General features: G+C 70.3%; 5 protein-coding genes across 5 annotated transcripts; 2 read left to right on the plus strand and 3 right to left on the minus strand.

Moving 5' to 3' along the window:
- Positions 1-478: 478 nt before the first annotated feature.
- On the minus strand, positions 479-8,450 carry RTKN (rhotekin). The gene is given in 13 exon segments (XM_056323663.1): positions 479-591; positions 842-946; positions 1,224-1,389; positions 1,455-1,586; positions 2,289-2,395; positions 2,693-2,787; positions 2,859-3,028; positions 3,030-3,084; positions 3,798-3,915; positions 3,995-4,048; positions 4,174-4,235; positions 4,332-4,531; positions 8,138-8,450. Coding segments are annotated over 13 exon segments (1,488 nt in total). The 5' UTR covers positions 8,249-8,450.
- Positions 8,451-8,576: 126 nt separating this feature from the next.
- On the plus strand, positions 8,577-10,763 carry INO80B (INO80 complex subunit B). The gene is made up of 5 exons (XM_056326691.1): positions 8,577-8,882; positions 8,999-9,185; positions 9,321-9,439; positions 9,713-9,894; positions 10,105-10,763. The coding sequence occupies exons 1-5, from the start codon at positions 8,837-8,839 to the stop codon at positions 10,567-10,569; spliced, it is 999 nt and encodes a 332-aa protein (XP_056182666.1). The 5' UTR covers positions 8,577-8,836; the 3' UTR covers positions 10,570-10,763.
- Positions 10,764-11,301: 538 nt separating this feature from the next.
- WBP1 (WW domain binding protein 1) lies at positions 11,302-13,777 on the plus strand. The gene is made up of 4 exons (XM_056351866.1): positions 11,302-11,541; positions 11,645-11,747; positions 11,838-11,999; positions 12,449-13,777. Exons 1-4 carry the CDS (start codon positions 11,473-11,475, stop codon positions 13,105-13,107), a joined length of 993 nt encoding a protein of 330 aa, XP_056207841.1. The 5' UTR covers positions 11,302-11,472; the 3' UTR covers positions 13,108-13,777.
- Positions 13,778-13,950: 173 nt separating this feature from the next.
- On the minus strand, positions 13,951-16,877 carry MOGS (mannosyl-oligosaccharide glucosidase). The gene is made up of 4 exons (XM_056351838.1): positions 16,514-16,877; positions 16,168-16,388; positions 15,885-16,078; positions 13,951-15,801 (listed from the first exon to the last, which is right to left on the minus strand). The coding sequence occupies exons 1-4, from the start codon at positions 16,848-16,850 to the stop codon at positions 14,091-14,093; spliced, it is 2,463 nt and encodes an 820-aa protein (XP_056207813.1). The 5' UTR covers positions 16,851-16,877; the 3' UTR covers positions 13,951-14,090.
- A 163-nt stretch (positions 16,878-17,040) lies between these two features.
- LOC130155001 (programmed cell death protein 4-like) lies at positions 17,041-22,132 on the minus strand. Its single transcript, XM_056351852.1, has 11 exons — positions 21,995-22,132; positions 20,711-20,993; positions 20,183-20,280; positions 19,947-20,060; positions 19,092-19,313; positions 18,565-18,662; positions 18,388-18,502; positions 17,730-17,837; positions 17,551-17,661; positions 17,327-17,466; positions 17,041-17,249 (listed from the first exon to the last, which is right to left on the minus strand). Exons 1-11 carry the CDS (start codon positions 22,049-22,051, stop codon positions 17,198-17,200), a joined length of 1,398 nt encoding a protein of 465 aa, XP_056207827.1. The 5' UTR covers positions 22,052-22,132; the 3' UTR covers positions 17,041-17,197.
- Positions 22,133-22,335: the final 203 nt, after the last annotated feature.

Here is a 22,335-nt window from a genome sequence, read left to right on the forward strand (position 1 = left end):
TGTGCCAGAGCCAGAGCAGCTGGGACATGCTCCATGGCTGGGGAAGCTGGGAAGTGACCATGCCCCACGGCGGGGACATGCCCCTTGGCCAGCACGTGCCCTATGGCTGTGGTGGCTGGGATGTACCCCATGGCCAAAGCGTGCCCTACGGCCTTGGTGGCTGGGACATGCCCCATGGCCAGGATGTGCCCTGTGACCATGGTGGCTGGGATGTGCACCATGGCTGGGGGGTGCCTCAAGGCCAAGGTGGCCAGGACGTGCCCCATGGCCAGGACATGCCCTGTGGCTGTGGTGACGGGGATGTGCCCCGTGGCCAGGACATGCCCTGTGGCTGTGGTGGCTAGAATGTGCCCCATGGCCAGGGTGTGCCCCATGGCCAGGTTGCACACCCTGCAGCCACGGGGCACACCGGAGCCAGGGCAGCTGTGCCGTGCCCGGGCCATGGCACGGTGGACTCAGCCCGCCGGCCCCCTGCCCATCACCTGTCGCTGTAATAGGAGGAGAGCAGAGCCCGGATCTCCGCCGAGACGGCGTTATCCTGCAGCAGGAGCCCTTCGCAAGTGGAGGGGGGCACGGCCGGGCCAGGCAGGGCTGGAGCCGCCGGAGACAGGGGCATGGAGAGACGGAGGGGACAGAGAGATGGCGGGAGGACAGAGATGGGATAAAGAGGAAAGCAGGAGGGGGGACACAGAGAGATGGGGGACAGAGGCAGTGGAGAGAACAGCAGCATTAGGGAGACACCAGGGCGGTGAGAAGGGGGCCGCCCGGCGGCAGGTTAGCAGACAGCAGAGAGGACGGAGACAGAGGCAGAGCCCCCCCAGCCCCCCGTCCTGGCACTCACCCATCTCGTGGTAGAGCGAGCCCTGCCGGGGCAGCATGGCGGGTGGCCGGCGCGGCTGTGGTACCTCGATCTTCATCAGCTCGTCACAGCATTGCTTCCACTGGCCTGGGGGCATGGGGCAGGGGGGGGTGGGGTGTCAGCACTGCCGGGGCAGGGATCCCACTGGCATTGGGGGTCCCGCTGGGATGGGGGGGACCCCACTGGGATGCCGATCCTGCTGGGCTGGGGGTCCCACCAGAATGAGGTCCTCATTCTGCCAGGATGGGGGTCCTCCCAGGACGGGGGTCACACTGGGATTGGGTCTTATCGGGATGGGGGTCCCACTGGGATGGGGGTCCCACCAGGATGGGGGCCCTGCCATGCCACCCCCACCCATGCTCACTCATGTCATAGAAGTGCTGCCAGAAGGCCTCCATCCATCGCTGCGCCTCGGCTCGGCTCTCAGCCAGCAGCGTGTGGGTCACCTCCTCGCCACTGTAGCGGTTGGTGACAGCCATGCCGTGGGGCTGCCCGCGCCCCTCCCGCTCTGTTGCACGGATTCGGGTCTCCTGCAGTGGCAGCGGCCCTTAGTCCCCACACCCCACAGCCCCGCCACCCCCCACCTCAGCTGTACCTTGTTGACAGCGATGGTGAGGGCCGGCTCCAGCCCGGCATCAGCCTCGCCGGGGCTGTGGTAGCAGAGGAGGTCGGTGCCGTGCAGGACGCAGTACAGGCGGGTCCCGCTCTGTGCCTCGGACCCCGGTTGCTGCCCATGGAGCCAGCATCATCAGTGCAGCTGGCACCAGTGGGCACCATGCTGCCCTGGACCCCAGGTCAGCCCCAGCCCTGCTGGGATCCCCACCCCCACTGCACCCCATCCCCTGCCCACTGTGGGCGGTTGGAGGTGGCCCCTCCCCCTGGCAGAAGGGTCTCCATCCCCACCACAAGCCAGAGCCCGCAGCAGGGACTGCTGAGACCCAGTGGGCTTGTGCCACCACCCGTCCCCATCTTTGTCACTGTCTGCCCCATCCCATTCTTGTCTCATCCCATGCCTGTCTGTCCCCATCCCATCTCAATCACATTCCCATCCCTGTGTCCCCAGTATCATCCCATCTCATCCCAGTCTATGTCGCCATGCCATCACATCCCCAGCCCATCCCTGTCCATGTCCCCAGCCCACTCCATCCCATCTCCATCCCATGCCACCCCTGCCTGTGTCCCCATCCCACCCCACCCCAGTCTGTGTCCCCATGCCATCCCATCAGTCTGCGTCCCCATCCCACTCCATACCATCCCGTCCCATCCCACTCCTATCCCAGTCTGTGTCCCCATCCCATCCCACCCATATCCCAGTCTGTGTCACCATCCCATCCCACCCATATCCCAGTCTGTGTCCCCATCCCACTCCATCCTGTCCCACCCCACCCCATCCCAGTCTGTGCCCCCTGCCCACCGGCCCCACGCTCACCTGCAGCCGGAGGAAGCCGCTGGTGACGGGGGCGGCCATGCAGCGGGGCTGTGCGGCCAGGCGGCAGCACATGCTGCCGTACAGGGGCAGCCAGAAGGAGCTCTCCTCTGGAGGGGCACACTTGCCTGGGGCGCCCGGCCATGGACCCCTCCCCAGCTGGGACCCCAGAACCATCTCCCCAGCAGCCTCACCAGGGCCACCTCACCGCTCGCCACACCAACCCCCCCCCCGACCCCTCCCCACACCGCCGGGACCCCCAGCACACCTTCCCCCAGAGCAGCCAGGACCCCAGCCCCACCTGCCCTCCACCCCACAAGGCCCCAGACTCCTTCCCCTCCCAAACCAGCCAGGACCCCAGCCCCACCGCCCGCACCGTGCCATGCCGTGCCGTGCCATGTACTCACCGTTGCTGGCGATGGCGAGGTCGTGGGTGCGGAACCCGTCCTGCACCTCGGCCAGGGAGAGGACAGCATGTGCCAGCAGGTGGAACTTGGGGCCCCTGGGGACATGGCGGGTGAGGCCAGGGGGCCGGAGGGGACACAGCGGGGCCGCAAGGGGACGGGTACTCACGGCACATTGGGGGCCGGCAGCAGGAGGGGGCTGGTGCCACCGTTCCCTGGGGGGCTGCTGGGACCCCCGTCCATGGCAGCACGCACCCGTTTGCCAGCGGAGCGTCCCAGGGAGGTGCTGAGGCGGGTGGCCAGCTTCCTGGGGGTGCTGCCCTGCGCCCCCCCCCCCTGCCAGCCCCGCGCTGTACAGCTCCACCTTCAGCTCAAAGTCAGGCCCGGCCTCCGAGCTGGGGGGACACTGGATGAGTGGGGCGGTCGTGGAGGGGACACACACCCCCCGACCCACCACTCACTCTGGGACCCTCCATGCCACCCCACAGCCACAGCCTGGGGGATCCCCGGGGGGGGGAGGGAGGGAAGCAGGGGAGGGGATGGTCCCTGGTGGGGGCAGGGGTCTGTTCTAGGGGGTCATGGGAGGACAGTCTCACTGAGGGGAGCACAGGTCTGTCCTGGGGGGGGGGGGCACGAGTCATGGAAAGGCAGGGTCTCTTGGGGGTGGCAGGGGTCTGTCCTGGGGGGGATCATTGAAGAGCAGGGGTCTGTGCTGGGGGGTCACACGAGGGCAGGGTCCCTGTGGGAGCAGGGGAGGACAGGGTCCCTGGGGGGTCATGAGAGGTCAGAGTCCTAAGGGGATGGCAGTGGAGGGCAGAGGTCCATCCTGAGGGGGGTCACATGAGGGCAAGGTCTCTGGGGGGGGTCATGGGAGGGCAGGGGTCCTGGGTGGCTTGCCAGGGGAGGGCAGGGGTCTGTCCCGAGGGGGCATCAGAAGAGGGCAGGGGTCCATCCTGGGTGGGAGTGTGTCACATGACAGCAATGTCCCTGCTGGGGTCATGGGAGGGCAGGGGTCCCCGGGGGCTGGCAGGGGTCTGTCCTGGGGGGGTCACATGAGGGCAGGGTCCCTGGGGAGGCGGCAGGGTCCCTGGGAGGGGCACCCACTCACAAGAGGACGGCGCTCTCAAAGCAGATGTCAGTGAGGGTCCGGTCCACCAGCACCATGGGGGTGTCATGGATCTCAGCCCCCAGCTGCAGCAGGCAGAACACGGCGCAGCGGTGCAGCTCTGCGGGGGGGGGCAGCAGCGAGGGGGGGTCAGGGCAGCGTGAGGGTGGGGGGCCGCTCCCCTGCACCCCTCTACTTACCGCCCTTGTTCCTGAAGTACTCCGTGTCCTTCCACATCAGAGGGATGCGCAGGTCTGGGGGAGGCACAGCAGGCGATGAGGGGGTCTGGACACCCCGCAGCGCCCCTCACCCTCCCCCCAGTCCCCCACCTCTGCACAAAAGAGGGGGGCGGGGGGCTGCCCAGCGGGACCCCCCATACCTGAGACGCAGACGGTGCCGCGGCAGGGCAGACGCTCGTCCGCGGGGCCGGCATCCGAGGGGCTGCGGGGGGAGCGCGGCGGGGGGGGGGGGGAGAGAGAGCTGTGACAGCCGCCCCAGCCGCCCCCCCCCCCCCCCGCCCGGCCCGGGGGTGCTCACCGCCTGGCCGTCCCCCGCAGCACCTGCGCCTCCTTCCTGCGCTGCAGCTCGGCCATGTAGGCCAGGACGCGGCTGTTGCAGAGCAGGAGGCTCTTGGCCGCCTCCAGCGCCTGCTCCCGCCGGCTGCAGGCTGCCAGCAGCTTACAGGCGCCCTCCCGCAGCCGCAGCTCCCGCTCCATCTTCCGCTGGATCTCCGTGTCCTGCGGGCACGGCACGGCGCATGGGGCGGGCACCCCTCCGGCACCCCCCAACCCCCCCACCCCCCGATCCACGCAGCCTGGGGGCGGGGGGGCAGGCCTGCACCCCGGGGGGGCCCCGGCTGCATATGCATGGAGGTCCCCGCCGTGCACCCCCGGGGGGGCACCAGCCGTGCACATGCACGGGCATCCCAGCTGTGCGCCCCCGGGGTCCTGGCCGTGCACCCGGGGGGGCGCCCGGCTGCACATGCATGAGGGTCCCAGCTGTGCGCCCCTGGGGGGGGTACCAGCCATGCACCCTGGGGGAGGGGTACCAGCTGCACATGCACGGGCATCCCAGCTGTGCACCCCCGGGGCAGGGGGGGGTCACGGTCATGCACACTGGAGCAGGGGGTGTCCCAGCCACACACCCTGGGGGGCTCCCAGCCACACGGAGGAGTCCCAGCTCCGCATACGGGGGGGGGGGGGGGGGGTGTGGGGGGGTGTCCAGTCACACACCCCTGGGGGGGTCCCAGTTGTGCGCACTGGCAGGGGGTGTCCCAGCCACACAGCCCTGGCTCCGCACAGCTCAGGGCACCAAGCCCAGGCCCAAGTGTGGTGGGGGGATGCAGCAGCCCCCACACGGCTCCACTCCCATCAGCAGGGCCAGTCCCCATGGCCACCTCTGTCACCCGCCCCAAACCAGCCTTTGTCGCAGCCCCCCAAACAAACCCCCAGGGCCATGCTGCCACCAGCTGTGCATGGTCCTCCTCCCTGCCCCTCCCCAGCCACGTGCCAGGGACCCCAGCCCCAACAGTCCCCAGCCCCCCCAGGGGGCTGCAGCTCCCCTACCCCCCAACAGTCCCCACCCCAGCCCAGCCCACAGGGGAGCCCAGCACCCCATCAAGACACCATGTATGCCCTGGGGAGCCACACACCCCACAGATACACCATGTGCCCCACAGAGGAACGACATGCCCCACAGATATATCACATGCCCCATGAGCAATCATGCACCCACAGAAAGATCGTGCAACCCACAAGGAAACAACGTGCCCCACAGATTTGCCATGCACCCCACAGACAGATCACGTACCCCACGGCGGAGCCACGTACCCCATGAATACACTGTGTACCCCACGGGGGAACAACACACCCCACAGATGCACCATGCACCCCACAGATGCACCACATACCCTACAGTGGAGCCACACATCCCACAGATACATCACGTACCCCATGGATATGCCACACACCCCACAGATTTACCCTGCACCCCACGGATGTGCCACATGCCCCACAGATACATCATGTACCCCACAGGGGATCAACATGCCCCACGGACACCCTATGGAGGAACCACATGCCCCATGCGCCCCCCAGACATGCCACACACCCCAGGCACCTCCAGTGCGTATGTAGGGTGGCACGCCAACCAGCCCCCCGACCCTGCAGCCCCCCAACTCACTGCTGGTATTGGCTGCTGCTCCATTCTGGTACCGGTTGCTGCCTGCACCCCCCTGCCCCGCGCTGCCTGCACCCCCCGGGCCCCCTGCCCATGGAGCCGCAGTGACGTCACCGCCTGCTATAAATAACCCCGAGCAGCGGGCGGGGGGGTGGGGGGGGCCGGCAGCAACCGGGAACTCGCCCCCCCCACCTCCAGGACCACCCCCTGTATCCTCCCGGGGATCCCCCTGCTGCTACAGGGGACACGTTCCCCCCACGGAGAGGATCGGTGGGGAACACTCTCCACCTTCCCAGGACCCCCAGGATCACCCGGACCCCGGGATCCCCCCCGCCCCGCGGGGTCCGGGTGATCCTGGGGTTTCCCGGGGTGGGGTCCCCCAAATTCCTACCTGGAGGCTAATGGCGATCTGACGGATATAAAGCATGTTGAGATCTTCCAGGATCCGCAGTTTCTCCTGCATCTGAAGGCGTTGCCCCCTCCCCGCTACCTCCATCGGGACCACCGGGACCCCCCCGGTTATTCTGGGGGGGCTGGGGGGGGTGGAGGGGGTTTCCCGCATCCACCCCAAATCCCCACCCGCGGACCCCACTGCATCCAGCGCCGTCAGGAGTCGGGGCTTTCTGAGCCCCCCCCCCCCCCAACACTACAGCTGTGGAGAGAAAAGGGCCCTTTCATCGGCCCCCCCCGGTACTGCTGCCCGCCCGCCCCCCCCACCCCCGGCTCCTGACCGGGTAACGGCCGCCCCCTCCCGCTGAACAACCGGACACTGTGCGGGAAAGGGCAGCGGGGGCGGCTGGGGCGGGGAACGGGGAGGGCAGGGAGGGGACAGGGGATGCACGGGACAGGGTGCAGGGCTTGAGGTGCAGGGGGGATAAAGGGTGCAGGGGAAGGGGTAAAGGGGGGTATAAGGGGTGCAGGGGAAGGGGGACGGGAGAAAGGGTGCAGGAAATGGGGTGCAGGGGAGGGAGCGCAGGGGACAAGGACAGGAGACGGGGTGCAGGGGACAAGATGGGGTGTGGGGGACGGGGGGCTGGGTGCTGGGAGGGGACGCTGGGGACAGGCTGCAGGGAGGGGCCGGGGGGTGCCGGCGTTGGAGTGCAGCAGACGGGACGGGGTGCAGGGGACAGGAAAAGGGGTGCGGGGACGCAGAGGGACAAGGGACGGGGTGCGGGGACGCGACAGGGGGGGCAGGGGTCTGGGTGCCGGGACAGGGCGGCGTGCGGCGACGGAAGGGACACAGGGCCGGGAGAGGGGGCGCGGCGGTCCCGGGACAGGGGCTGCCGAGCCCGGGCCCCGTTGGCGCCGAGGCCCCTGGCTGTAGGAGACCGGGAGGGGTCGGGACGCGGGGAGGGGACGGGGCCCCGGGACCGGAGGAGGGGACACGCACGCACGCACGCACACACAGAGGACGCAGCGGAGCGCGGACACCGGGACCCCGCCGTCCCCCGCCCCCTACTGGCCCCGGTGGGCGCAGCAGCGCGAGCCGCCCCCCCGGTACCTGCCGCCGCTCCCGCTCTGTTGCTCCGCCGCGGCGCGCGCAGGAAGGCGGTGGCCGCCCGCCCCCGGCCCGCCCCCCCAGCCCCGCTCACAGGGGCCGCCCCCCGCCCGTCCCCCCCCCGGCTCCGTGCGCACCGGGACGCCCCCGCCACGTGCAGCCAGTACTGGATGAACCGGGAACCCCGCTCCAGTATGCGCCGGGACAGCCCCCACCCCTCCTTTACCCCGTGCAGCCGGTACCGGCTGAACCGGGCCCCCCGCGGGGTGCACCGGGGACCCCCCTCGTGCCTCGTGCCCAGCCGGCGCCGCGTGCCACGTGCCCGGCGGGGGCGAGGGTCCCGCTGGCCCGTCCCGCTCGCCCCCGCCAGTACAGTCCCCTCCCCGGGGCAGCCCGCGAGGTGCCCCGGCTCTGGCTCGCCCCCGGTAGCGGGGACCCGGCCGCCTCCCCAGAAGCCGCAGGACCCGCGGCGCCCCGCAGCTGCCCGGTGCCGGCGGCGAGGGCGGGGGCCGGCCAGCGCGGCGAGAAATCCCGGCTGGGCCGGTGGCGACCGGTGCTGCCGGTGGGACGGGCCGGGCGAGGGCGACGGGTGCCGGGGGCGGGGGCGACGGGTGCCGGTGCCCCCTCGCCCCACCCGCGGGCCCGGCTGCTGCCGCCGGTGCCGTACCTGCGGGGAGTCGGCCAGCAGGCTGAGGCGGCAGCGGCCGCGGCGGAGCTCCATCTCTAGTGCCGAGCCCCGGGCCACCGTCACCCGGCTGCGCTGGCTGCGGCAGAACATGCTGCCGGTAGCGGTACCGGGCGGCGCGGCTCCTGTCCCGCGCCTGCGGCCAACCCGGGCCCGGCCCCGCCGCACCTGGCGCGGGGGCGGGACGCGCCGGGAGGCGCCGGCACCGGGGGGAGCGGGGGCAGCGGGGCAGGGCCTGGGGTGGTACCGGGCACCGGGTGGCACGGGCCGGACAATGGCCCGAGTCAGCGCAGGCAGCTGCGGGCGCGGGGGGGGTGTCAGTGGAGGGGCGGGGGGCTGGGGGGGCGGATGGGGGGTGGTGGTGTAGGGTGTGGGTTTGTGCCTGGCTGGGGGGCTGGGGGCGTGGGGGGGTCTGCGGGGACGCGCCAAGTGCCGCAGCTCCAGGGCACGCGGCCCGCACGAGCAGCCCCCGTACGCCGGACCGCGGCGCGCGCCCACGCGTGTCCGTGCACCGTCCCGCACGCGCCGGCCGGCCAGCACCCGTCCCCTCCGGCCTCTCCTTGCCCGCTTCAAAGATGGCGGCGACGGCGCCCCGCCCCCGCCAGGGAGCCCGGAAGCGGACGCGGGTCCGCGCCGAATCGCTTCCCCCGGGCGGCGGGACACCGGCACCGGCAGCGCCGCATGAGCAAGGCCTGGCGGCGCGGCAGGATGGAGGGCGGCGAGCACGGTGAGGGGGCCGGGGGCCGGGGGGGGCGCTCGCAGCCGCGGCCCCGCCGGTGGCCGCCCGCTGGGGCTGCGCCCGGTGGCGGGAGGCCGGGCTGACGGCTGCGGGCCCCCCCGCAGGGGAAGAGGCCGAAGCGGGCGGCGGGCACGGCTCCCACAAGAAGAAGCACAAGAAGCACAAGAAGAAGCACAAGAAGAAGCACCACCACGAGGTGGCGGGGCCGCCCCCCGAGCCCACCGCCGGGCTGCGCAAGCCCCAGCTCAAGCTCAAGATCAAGCTCGGGGGGCAGATCCTGGGCACCAAGAGGTGAGCGGGGCCGCGGGGGGCTCGGCCGGTGTCTCCCCCCGCCCCACAGGCCTCGCTCGGCTGCCCGGCCCCGCATTCCGCCCCGGCGGGGGCCCGAGGCACCCGGCCCTGCCCACCGCCGTGCTTTCCCCACAGCGTGCCGACCTTCACGGTGGTCCCCGAGGCACCGCGCTCACCCTCCCCGCTGATGGTGGCGGATGAGGAAGAGGAGCCCACGGAGGGGGTGCCCATCGAGCAGTACCGGGCCTGGCTGGGTGAGCTCTGGGGGGGTTGGCTGCCGGGGGGCCTCGGAGGGCTGCAGTGGGACACGGGGCCTGTGGGGATGCTCCAGCCCTTCCGAGGGGGGCTGTGGGTGCATCCATGCCCACGGCACTGCAGCAGAGCTGGGCAGGGATGGGGCCTGCAGGCTGGCCCCGGGGTTGCATGGGTCACCCTGTCATGGCTCTGGCAACAGCGTGACCCCGGGATGGGGCAACAGACACATGCATACACACGGTGACTTGTCTCCCTGCCACTGCCTGGTCCAGATGAGGACAGCAATCTGGACCCGTCGCCCCTGCCAGACCTGGACTCAGAGAATTGCTTTCCCAGCCGTGAGGATGATGATGAAGAAGAGGAGCGCTGGCTTGATGCCCTTGAAAAGGGCGAGCTGGACGATAATGGGGAGCTCAAGAAGGAGGTGGACGAGTCACTACTGACAGCGCGACAGGTGAGAGGGGAGTGAAAGCGGCCACGGAGCTGCCTGGGGCTGGGCTGAGGGGCACAGCCGGGGCCGGGAGCCCCAACGCTGAGCCAGTTCTGCTGCCTGCTGTGATGCTGTGGGGGTCCCAGAGCTGGTGGTGGGCTTGCTGGGAGCCCTTGGAGGGGCAGGGAGGGCCCTGGCCGAAGCTGTAGCTGTGTCCTCCCGTGCCCCCCACAGAAAGCCCTCCTGCACAAGCAGCAGAGCCAGCCACTGCTGGAGCTGCCCATGGGCTACAAGGCAAAGGAGCTGACAGAGGAGATGCTGGTGAAGCGAGAGGAGAGGGCCCGCAAGCGGCGCCTGCAGGCGGCCAAGAAGGCAGAGGAGAACAAGAACCAGACCATCGAGCGCCTGACTAAGACCAACAAGGCCAAGGTGAAGACGCTGCGGGAGCGCAGGGCCAAGCAGGCCTCCTGCCCCGTCGTTCACTACTGCAATGCCACCGACCGCATCACCGTCTCCTTCCCAGCAGGCATGGCCCTGCCACTGCTGCCCACCCCGGCCCCCACTGTGCCCACACCTGTCCTCTGCGGCGTTGCTGGCTGCTCCAACCACAAGCGCTATGCCTGCTCCCGCACTGGCCTGCCGCTCTGCAGCCTGGCCTGCTACAGGAGGAATCTTCAGCTGCAGGAGGCAGTGGCCTAGGGGCCAGGGGCAAGGGGGGGGCAGCAGCCCCCCCGCCATGGACAGAGGGGACCGGGGCTGTGAGGTGGCCCCGGAGGTGACTGTGGGGGTCCTGGGAGGCAGGGGTATCCCAGGTGGGGCTGGTCCCGGGGCGGGTCCCTTGGTGGCACCGCCACCCGGTGCTGCAGGGTTTATTAAAGGTGGTTGGTGTCGGAGCCGTGTGTGTCCGTGTCCACGGGGTGCGTTATGGTACGGCCCGGGGACCCCCTCGGGTGCGTTATGGTACGGCCCGCCGATCCCGGGGGCGGGGGTACTGGGAAGCGTCCATTGGCTGGGGCCCTGTCCGGCAGCGAGCGACAGCACCGGTTGGTTGGTCGTTCCGCCAATCGCGCGCCCTGCCGGTGTCTGTGCCGCCCGTTGGCCGCGCTTGGCTCAAGTTCCGCCCCGGGGGCCAGAAGGGGCTGCCCCCGGCCGTGGGGCGCTGGGCGAGGTCGCCGTTGGTCAGCGCCCCCGTCAGTCACGGCGGGCGGGGCGGGGCTCCGTCTCCGGTTGGCGGCGGCGGCCGCCAATCGGGGCTGGGCGGGGCTCGGTCCCTTTGTCTCTGTTGTTGGGCGTGAGGCGCGGGCAGACGGCGCCCCATTGGCGGACGCAGGGCGGCGGCGGAGGCGGCGATTGGCCGGCGGCGGCGAGGCGGCGTCGGATTGGGCGTCGGGGGGGCGGGATCCTCGGCCCGGGCGTGATGGCGGCGGCGGAGGCTGCGGCCCGGGCGGCGGCGGCGGGCCGGGCGGCCGGGATGGGGGCGGCGGCGGCGGCGGCGGCGGCGGGGCAGCGGCTGCTGCTGCGGGAGGCGGGGGCCAGGGCCGGGGCCGGGGCGGCCGAGCGGGCGGAGCCGGCGCGGGGCCGCGGCGGGCTGTAGGCGGCGCCATGGAGCGGCCCGGGAGCGGCGGCGCCGAGGGGGCCTGGGCCGCGCTGCTGGGCCGGCAGCACCAGCAGGTACGGGCGGGCACTGGGGCGCGGCGGCGGGCTGGGGCGCGGCGGCAGGCTGGGACGGGCCCCCCTTCCCGGGGCCGGTGTGACGGTGTGGCTGTGCCCGCAGGCCCGGGAGTACTGCCCGGGGGTGAACAACCAGCCCTACGTGTGCGAGACGGGGCACTGCTGCGGGGAGACCGGCTGCTGCACCTACTACTACGAGCTGTGGTGTGAGTGCGGGCGGGGGCCGCGGCCCCGGGGGCGCCCTGGGCTCAGACCAAGGGCTCGAGTGGAGGGTGACCCCGCTCTGCTCCCCGCAGGGTTCTGGCTCCTCTGGACCATCCTCATCCTCTTCAGCTGCTGCTGCGCCTACCGGCACCGCCGGGCCAAGCTGCGCCTGCAGCAGCAGCAGCGGCAGCGGGAGATCAACCTCATCGCCTACCACGGTGCCTGCAACTACCCCGCCTCCATGATGGACCTCAGTGAGTGAGGGGCCCAGCCCCTGCGTCCATCCGTCTGTCCCCTGACAACCTCCTGTCCAACCATCCATACCCCCAGCACTGTGTCTGTCCATCTGTGTGTTCCCCAGCCCTGTGCGTTTATCCATCCGTCCCCCACCAGCCCTGTGTGTCCATCCACCGATCCGTCTGTCCCCCACAAGCCCCATGTATCCATCTGTTCATCCCCTCCCAGTCCCATGTGTCTGTCTGTCTGTCCCTCGCCAGCCCCCTATGTATCCTTGCATCCCACCCAACGCCCTGCATCTGTCTGTCCCCCCCGACCCCTGCATCCTCGCAGCTCCGCAGCCCCCTTGCTCTGCCTCGGGGCCCTGTGCTGGGCTGGGCACTCCAGATCCTCCACCTCTGGGGACGGGCCCGGTGGCAGTCTGGCTCCTGGGGGGCTCTGACCTGTACTCCCCCTCTCCCCGCAGGGATGCTGGCTTCCTTCAAGCTGCCTGCCTACGAGGAGGTGGCCCACCGCCCCAGCACACCGCCGCCGCCGTACAGCGCCATCCTGGCCCAGCTGAGCGGGCCCCGCAGCCGCCTGGGCTCCAGCAGCCTCACCCTCTCTCCCAGCTCAGAGAACTACACCAGCTGCTCCTGCGAGTCGAGCTGCGCCACATCTCCCAGCAGCACCTCGCTCTCGGTGCAGGTGACGGACGAGACAGAGCGCAGCCAGGCCAGCACGCCCAGCGAGGAGGGCGGCACCAGCAGCACTGGCACCGGCGCCAGCTGGGAGCAGCCCGCTGAGGAAGCGCCAGCCCGCAGGGCCCCGCACAAGCACACCCTCTTCTCCTCCACCATGGACTTCTTTGAGGCTGACTGTCACCCCTGCTCCGACATCGAGGAGGGTGAGGAGGAGGAGGGCGGCACAGCTCGGGAGGAAGGTGGCAGCAGCGGCGAGCATTTCCGGCACCGGCGCCTGACAGGGGACTCGGGCATCGAGGTGGGGCGCTGCCAGGAGGAGGAGGAGGGTGAGGGTGAGGGCACCCACCTCCTGGGCAAGGCCAGCCCCACACCCTCGCCCCGGTGCGGGCTGCCGAGCCAGGGGAGCGGTGAGGGGCCCAGCTCGCCTGCCCTGCCTGTCTGAGCCTGTGCCCACTGGCCAAGCCCTGCCCTCCCCGCTGCCTGCTAGCTTGCCTGGCCCCGTCCTGCTGCCTGCTCCCCCTGCCCATCCCTGGGGTGGGGGCAGGTGGCCGTGCCTCGGGCCCCACCCGCCATCCCTGCCTGTTCTGCCTCCAGCCCTGCCTTGGAGTGGCCAGGGGGGTGCAGTGGGTGCGACCCCCCCCGCTCAGAGGGCACCTGCTGCGGGGCAGAGCAGGATCAGCAGTGGTTCAGCCGGGGCTGCCCCCTCCCTTGTGCTCCCAGTGCTGCCTTGTGGCCCGGGCATGGCCCCCTACTCCACATGCCCACTGCCAGGGGGCTCAGGGCAGCGTCCCCGGGGCCTGGACTCTGGCTGCAGAGCCCCCGAGGCCCCTCACCCTGACTGACACCCCCCCCACGCCCCGTTGTGTCCAGTACCTCATGTGGTGTGGCTGGGCCCTGGGGCAGCCCTGCTCTCGCTGTGGTCCTGCCGGAGCCCCCTCCCCTCCGAACTTGCTTCCAGGGGCCGCAGATGCCAGGGTCCCGTGCCTGCCCCAGCCCATCCCCCCCACCCTGTGCTGCTGGTGTCGCTGCCCGTGGGGGGGCCCCATCTCTGCTGCGGGATGGGCAGTTCACGTAGCGTTCTCTCACCATTAAAGAGATGTGGAAGTATGGCAGCCCTGCGCCTGCTAGGGGGCACAGGGGGGGCACTGGGGCCGAGCCGGGCCTCCCCAGCTTCACAGGGAGGGCAGGGAGACCCCTGACACTGCGAGGGGATGAAGCGGGTGGCTGGGGCAGGACAGAACTGTGACACACACCCCACCCCCTCAACACAGGCAGTGACAGGCCATGGTGGCGGAGGTTTATTGGAGGTGAGGCAGTGGGGTCTGGCACAGTGGCCCTCCACATGCCTCCACCCGCACCTGAGAAAAAACAGGCAGGGCCAGCAGCTGTCTGCACCTCGGCCAGCTGTGGCAGCTGCTGATGGGCCTAGTAGTCTTCAGCCATTGCCAGCACAACCAGTGCGGACCAGCCAGCAAAAGGGTGGCAGCCCTGCCCGCGCCCAGTGCTGTCACTGTAGTGCTCCCAGAGGAAGCCGCTCTCAGCGTGCTGCCGGTACAGGTTGGCCACCAGGTTGTGGCGCAGCTCACGGTACAGCTCTGCTGCCTGCTCCCGCTGCGGCCCCTCAGTGTTGGCATAGCTGTGCAGTGCCTGCAGTGCCAGGTAGTTGACGTTGACCCAAATGGAGCCGCGCCAGTATGGGGGGTCGTGCTGGGTGTTGCGCTGCATGTAGAGCGGGCTGTCACGGGCCAGTGAGCGCAGCCCAAAGGGCGTCCAGAGCTGCTGCTCACTACGCATGGCAGCCAGCACAGCGGGCAGCCGTGGTGAGTCAGGGCGCAGCAGCTGCAGCAGCAGTGGGAAGAGGCTAACATAGCCCAGGGCTCCCACGAAGCGGAGCCGCGGGGCCTCCCGCACCTCCCGCACCAGCTGTGGGGCTGCGGGGGGTTGACCTGGAGCCGGGGGGGCTGGGGATTGCCAGCGCAGCCCCACAGCTGTGCTGTGGTTGCCATAATCAGCAAAGGCGCCCAGTTCTCGGGCCCAGTGCAGCTGCTCCAGCAGCCCGTTGTCACTCAGTGCCTGCTCCATTACCCGGTAGGGCCCGGCCGGCTCCCCCAGCCGCTCGGCCACCTCCGCCAGCACGCGGGAGGCCAGCGCCATCCAGCAGCGCAGGTCCAGATGCCGCTCCTCAGGCGAGGGGTGGGAGGCACGGGGATAGTCATCCAGCCCCGAGGCCAGTGTCTTGGGGTTGAGGAAGCGCTCGGGCTGGGTGTCACGGCCACGCCAGCGGAAGGTGAGGGGCAGGGGCCCAGCCTGCGTCTGGTTGTACCAGTTGTACCAGGCCTGCAGGCGGGGGAAGAGGCGGCGCAGGTAGGGCAGGGGGGCGTCGGGCAGCAGCCGCTGCAGCGCCAGCAGTAATGTCGGGGGGTTGGCCGTCTCGCTGTGCTGCAGGAGGAACTCGGGGGGCACCTTGGCTCGTGCCTCCTCCCCCAGAATCTGCTCCCGGGGTATCCATCCCTCGGCGTTCATCAGGTCCAGCCAGTGAGCAATCACCTCCCGGCTCAGCACTGGGTCCCAGCGTGCCAGCAGCAGCTGGTGGAAGCCCTCATCCCAGAGGAAGCCGCGGGGGAAGAAAGAGCGGGAGGGGACGGCAGTGAAGAGAACGGCCTCAGGGGCGGCAATGGGTCGCTCCTGCAGGGGGGACTGCACCAGCGAGCGCCCGTGGAAGTAGCCCATCCCTCCCAGGAGATCGCTGAGAGCAGCCTGGGCAAAGCGCTGCTGCGGTAGGGGGAAGCCCTTACGGCCCAGCCCGAAGGTCTCCTCAAAGCGCTGCTCGAAGGCAGCCACATGCTGCGAGAGTGCCACCGACAGCGCGCCCCCTGCCAGCCGGCCGGGCCGGCCCACCACGCTGCCTGACTCGAAGGTCACCTCCACGATGCCCGGCGGCTCCAGCGTCACCTGGTGCAGCAGCAGCTGTCCCTCACGTGGGTGTTCCCCTGGCAGCCCCTGAAAGGTGTCGACGGCGAAGAAGCGGCGGCGGGGCCCCCCCGGTGGGGTGAAGACGAAGCGGTTGCTAAGGCTACTCCGCACTACCTCAGTCAGGCGGTGCAGCCCTGGGCTTGCTGCCTCCAGGTAGTTGTAGCTGTGAAGAAGCAGAGAGATGGCATCAGGGGACAGGACAGGGGACAGCAGCAAGGAGGGGGGCTGCCACGGCAAAGCACCCACCTGGCGTATTTGGGGTCCTCCCTGCTCTCAGTAGTGGGACGGAGGAAGGTGAGGGTGAAGCTCCCCAGCTCCTCCGCTGTCCCTGTCACAACAGCCAGCCGTGTCCTGTTCTCCAGGTGTGGCTTCAGTGTCCCCTGCCCGTCTGTGGCGACGTAGAAGAAGAGGGAGAGGAGCGGGACTGGGCTGCCCACACCCTGCGGAGGAAGAGGAAGGGGGGAAACACAAAGAAGGGGGCTGCCCGGCGCTCCGGCTGTTCTCCCGGCAGACGCAGCCCCATCCTCACCTCCATCCGTGCAGTGATGCGCCAACTCCAATCCCCTCCGTGCTCCCCTCCCAGTCGTTTAACGAATTCGGTTTTTAAGAACAAGCCTTTGTCTCGAATCTCCTGCACCCCGAAATTCACCCCGTCGTGCATCAACCAGCCATATCGCGACAGACCGTCACTCTGCTCGCAGGTGTGGCGTAAGCTGCCTCCCCCCTCGCCTTGCTGAAGCCACATCAGTCCTGAGGGCACCGGGGGGGCGGTTCAGTCTCGGTTCTCCGGGCGGGAGCAGGGGCAGGCCGAGCCCCGGGGCAGGGCAGCCCTGCCCCGGGGCTCGGCCTGCCCCGCTCCCGCCGCTGTCTCTCACCGGTAACGAGAGCTCGTGGGCTACGTGTCTTCATCCCGAAGTAGACGTGAGGCCGGTAAGTCCCCCAGAAGCGGTGGGGCGAGGCGAGAGGCCCGGTAGAATCGGGGGGGAGCGCGGGGGGCGCAGGGTGGGGGGTAACGAGGCGGGCGGCCGCTCTCCACCGGTTCCATTCGGTCGCCACCGCCGCCACGCCCAGCGCCACGGCCGCCGCCGCCGCCGCTATCACCAGCGCCGTCCGGCCCCGGCCCGGTCCCCGCTGTTGTTCCCGACGGGTCCCGCGGTCCCGGGCCCGTTCCCGAGCTCCTTCCCCGCCGCGCCGCCGCCGCTCGCCCGCCATGGCCCGGCCGCGCCGCTTGCGTCATCACGGCGCGACGCAGGGAGAGCGGCGCCGTGCGGAGGGGCGGCCGCCGCGCAGCGCCCTCTCGTGGCCCGGCGGGAAAGCGGCGGGATCAGTCCGCTCCTCCCACAGCCGGCCCCGAGGGGACGAGGACACCACCTCCACCCCCACACAGGCTGGACTCGGCACGTCCTCGAAAGCTGCTTTATTGTGTCTCTTGCTCGGCCCCACAGGCGGGTGGGGGTCCCGAGCACAAGGCTGGGGGAGAGGGGGGGGCTGCCCCTGCCCCTGGCCCCACCCCTCTCCCCCCCAGCCCGCTGCGGGGGCCAATGGCCACCAGCGCTCGGTCACTGCTTCACCTGTCCCCCGTCGCCCTCGCTCACAAAGCGCTTGCGGCCCCTGCAGAGGAAGATGAGGATGAGGAGGAGGAGGAAGACGAAGGGGGGGGACCCCCCCGGCACCCCCCCCCCCAGTACCTGGTGGGGCAGGCATCCCGCAGCGCCCTGGTGATGATGCCGTGGTCGAAGCAGAGCTCCACCAGCCGCTCCAGGAGCCCGTGGGCCAGTGGCACATCCAGGCTGATGTCCCCCAGCTCCTTGTACACCCGCTGGAAGCCCTGGGGGACCAGGGGGACACAGGGCACAGTGTCAGCCCCAGGGGTGGGCTGCCCACAGCCCCCTGCCATGCACCCCACGCTCACCCGGTTCATCTGGTCCAGTGTCACCAGCCCCGTCTCCCACAGCACCTTCAGCAGCGTCACCATCATGGCCACGGGCCCCTCGCCAGAGCCCTCCAGCACCATCACCACTGCCTGTGGGTGGCAGGCATCAGCGGGGCTGTGGGGGCCCCCCCCGCACCATTGGGACCCCCAGCCCTCACCTCGTACACCAGCTCGTGGTGGAAGTGGGGGACCTCCAGCTCCCGCAGGCAGTGCTCGGCCTCTGACACCTCCCCGGAGAGCAGGTACTCCCGCAGCAGCAGGTTCATCTGGGGACAGAGGCAGTTGCGGGGCACCGGGATGGTGGGGGGTGTGCAGGGATGGCAGGGGGGCACGAGAACAGTGGGGGGGACATGAGGATGGTGGGAGGATGGGATGGGGGGACACGGAGATTGTGGGGCCACAGGGACAGTGGGGGGACATGGGGACAGCAGACAGTACGGTGGGCGCATGGGGACAGTGGGGGGACACAAGGATGGCGGAGGGGCACTGGGATGGGGGTGAGAGGGGGACATGGGAATGGCAGGGGGACAGTATGATGGGGACATAGGGGGACATGGAGATGGCAGGGAGGCAGCACATCAGGGACCCAAGGGTGGCACAGGGGAAAGCATGGGGTTGCAGCCAGGGTATGGCTGAGGGCACTCCTGATGCGAGGAGGGCGCAGGGACAGCCAGGCGTCACCACTGCACCGGGTGGGCACATGTCTTGTGGGGGACATGCCCAGGGGGACATGACAGCCGGGACACACCCCGGGGGCTGCAGCCAGGGAGTAGGTGCCCATGGGGTGGGCAGGGGGTGCAGGGGGCAGGTGCTGACCTCCTTGACCAGGTGCTTGACGGGGCGCTGGCCGCCCCCCACACCCCAGACGTTGTCCAGCCGGTTGACTTCACGCTTGATGCGGAGCAGGACGGCGGCACGGTCAAGGGCGGCCCTGCGGGACAGGCGGGTGAGGGGGCGCACGGTGGGGGCAGCAGGGGCCGGGGCAGTGCTTACCTGGCATGCTCACAGTTCACGCGCCCCTTGTAGCGCTCCAGGAAGTCCAAGGGCAGTGCGTGGTCGGCCACCGCCCGGGCAATGAACTGCCCCAGCATCTGGAGACAAAGCATCAGCACTGCTGCCCACTCCCCACAGCCACCAGGTGTCCCCCGGCATGGCCATGGCACCCCCATCGTGGCTGTGTGTCCCCAGAGCATTGCCCAGCATGGCCACAGCCCCCCAGAGCACCACCCAACATGGTCATGACCCCTCCGGCATAGCTGTGTGTCCCCAGAGCAACCCCTTGCCCGGCCGTGGCCCCCCCCAGCACAGCCACATCACTCCGGAACATCCCCCAGTACAGCCATGGCCCCCTGGCACGGCCATGTTCCCCCAGAGCATCCCACAGCATGGCCACGGCCCACAGCACAGCCAGGACCCCCGGAGCATCCCCCAGCACGGCCATGTCCCCCAGAGCAGCACCCCCCCAGCCATGCCCCCTGACCCAGCCGTGCCCCTGACCCAGCGTGCCACTGCTCCCCAACCTGGGGGGCCTCGGGGGTGTCGAGGATGAGGTCGGGCAGGTCGCGCAGCATTTTGTCGAAGGCCCAGGCGATGTCCTCGGGGGCCACAGCGCGGCCCACCAGGTCAGAGAGCAGGCGGGAGGTCAGCTCACGGTGGCTGGCCTTGCCCTCCAGCGCCAGCGCCACAGCCAGCGCGGGCACCGCGTGCCGCCGGCCGCCCAGGTTCAGCCCCCGCAGCAGCTCCTGTGCCCCACATGTTACCCCGCCGGCCGCCCAAGCCCCTCCATGCCCCCCGAAGGACCCCCTTCTCCCCTGCCTCGCATTGCTCCCCCAAAGGTCCCTGCCACCACGCGGTGCCCAGCCCCTCCTCTGGGACCCCTCCCCAGCAGCGAGTGTCAGTGGCACCAGGGCACCCCTGTCCCCTCCCCCAGGGACAATGCCCAGCCCCGAGGGACCCCCTTTTCTCCCTCCCCAGATCAGCCTGGGGCCCCTCCAAAGGTCCCCACCACTAAGGGACCCCTCCCCATCCCAGCCTGCCCCATAACTGAGGGACCAGGGCACCCCCATCCCCTCCTCGGGGGATCCCTCCCCAGCACTGAAGGTCCATGTCACCAGGGCACCCTCACTCCCAGGGATCCTCCCCAACCCTGAAGGACCCCCTTTCTCCCCTGACCCCCGCCAGCCTGGCCCCTCCAGAGGTCACCATGACCAAGGGACGCCTCTCCCCAGGGGACCCTGCCCCTCCCCGAAGGGTCCCTATCAGCCACAGACCCCCATCCCCTCCCCACACAACCCTTCCCCACTCTGGCCTGCCCCATCCCTCAGGGTCCTTGTCACTTGGGGCCCCTGTCCCGCAAGCCCCCAGCCCCGACGCACCATGACCTCACTGGTGTCCCCGTGCTCGAAGTACTCCAGCACCATGGGCTGCACATTCTTCTCCAGCTCCCCTTCCTCCAGCTCGGGCACTACAGTAGCATAAACTGTGTCCCCCTGCGGGGACAGCATGATGCCACCCCTGCCTGCACTGCTGCCCACGGCCAGCCGACCGCGGCAGGGCTGCCCATGAGGGCAGGGGGTGGCAGGGGGCTAGAGGGAGGGTGGCAGTGCCATACCTGAGCCACTTCATCGTAGTTGGGGTCACGGGCATCAGGCTCCTGGTAGCCATAGACCAGGCCAGGGGCACCCCACACGCCCTTGCCCCCAGCACCGCCTGCACCGGGCACGCATGGGGTGAGTGGGGGCTTGGTGGTGGCAGGGCCCCCAGTGGTGCCCCCCCAGGTGGGGACTGGGGCGCTGGCAGGGAGCCCAGCTCCACAGGGGACACAAAGGGGTCCCAGCCCCATGGGGGATGCAGGAGAGGGTAGAGGGTTGATAGAGCTATGGGGGGTCCCAGCCCCATGGCAGGTACAGGAGGGGTCGTGCAGAGTCCCAGCCCCATGGGGGATGAAGGAAGGGTCCCAGCCACATGGGGGGATGCAGGAGGGGTCCCAGCCCCAGGGGGGGTACAGGAGGGGCCATGCAGGGTCCCAGCTCAACAGGGGGTGACGGAGCCACACAGGGTCCCAGCCCCACAGGGGGGATGCAGGAGGGGTCCCAGCCCCATGGGGGTCACAGGAGGGGTGGGCGCTGCCGCCCCTCACCTTTCTTGGGCAGCCCGCGGCCCTTGCCCATGCGGGACCTGCGGTCATGTGCCCGGCCCTTGGGGCTGCCAGGCTCGGTGCCGGGCTCGGTGCCCTCGGAGAGCGACTCACGGGCTGAGTCCCGGGATGAGGTGCGCCGCAGCCGCCGCTTGGCCTTGGCCTTCAGCCGAGCCTCGTGCAGCAGCTTCTCCTGGGGGGTCCAGGTGCGAGGACCCCCAGCCCCCAGCAGCTCCTCATCCCTGTCCTCCTCCTCCTCCTCCTCCGCAGCTGCCAGGCAGGGGCCCTGCACACCGTGGGCACTGTCACCGTGCACTGGGACACCATGGCACACCGGGACACCCCAAGAGACCCCTACTGTGCACCCCCCGGCCTCTCCTGGGACCGCTGCCATACACCCCCAGGCCTCCCCTGGGACCCCCACCGTGCAGCCGCCAGCCTCTTCTAGGACCCCCACAGACCCCCAGCCTCCTCCTGGGACCTCCATGGGACCCCCACCATGCATCTGTCAGCCTTTCCTTGGACCCCCATGGACTCTTGGACTCTCCTATGACCCCTATATACCCCGAGTCTCCCCCCAGGAACCCCACCGTGCACCCCTCAGCCTCCCCTGGGACCCCCACTGTGCACCCCCTAGCCTCTTCTAGGACCCCCATGGACCCCCAGCACCCCCATGGGGCCCCCACCATGCATCCGTCAGCCTTTTCCTAACACCCCCAGGGAGTCTTGGCCTCACCTGGGACCTCCATAGACCCCCAGCCTCCCCCGGGACCCCCACCATGCACCATTCAGCCTCTTCTGGCACCTCCACCGTGCACCCCCTAGCCTCTGCTAGGATTCCAATGGACCCCAGCCTCCCCTGGGACCTCCAAGGGACCCCCGCCATGCAGCCTCCAGCCTCTCCTAGGAAGCCCATGGACCTGCAGCCTCCCCTGGGACCCCTGTCATACAATGCCCAGCCTCTCCTAGGACCCCCACGGACCCCCAGCCTCCCCATGGGACCCCCACCGTGCACCCCTCAGCCTCCTCTGGCACCCCCACCGTGCACCCCCTAGCCTCTCCTAGGATGCCCACAGACTCCCTGCCTCTCCTGAGACCCCCATGGGACCCCGAGACCCCACCTGTACACCCCGCAGCCTCCCCCGGGCTCTCCTACCATGCACCCCCTGCTCTCCCCTGGGACCTCCAACCCCGCAGGGACCCCCTATCCCGCACACGTAGCCCCTGTCCCAACAGGGGCTCAGCCGGTGATAGCGGGGACGGCTCGGTGCCGCTGCCGTTACTTGCCGTGGCGAAGGGGAGGCCACGGTCGGCGGCGCCCAGCTCGGTAACGGGGACGGCCATGGCGGGGCGGCACCGGGGCCGCACCGGGACCGGGAAGGGGGTGCTCGGCTCGGCCCGACCCCGCCCCGCGGCGGAAATGACCGGGAGCGGCGGCATCATGGGAGCCGTAGTCACACCGTGGGCTCCGGTAAACCCCCCGCCCCCCGGGCCACCAGGCCAGGGGCTTGGGTTGCGGTGCAGACCCCACCCCACCGGCAAGCGGCACCGGTTAGAACACGCTGCTTACTGAGGGGGGGGTCCCAGACACCCCCCCCGGGGACTCGTTGTACCGGGATGCGCTCACA

This window comes from Falco biarmicus, chromosome 1, assembly GCF_023638135.1.
Source record: "Falco biarmicus isolate bFalBia1 chromosome 1, bFalBia1.pri, whole genome shotgun sequence".
NCBI classification, from domain to species: Eukaryota; Metazoa; Chordata; class Aves; order Falconiformes; family Falconidae; genus Falco; species Falco biarmicus.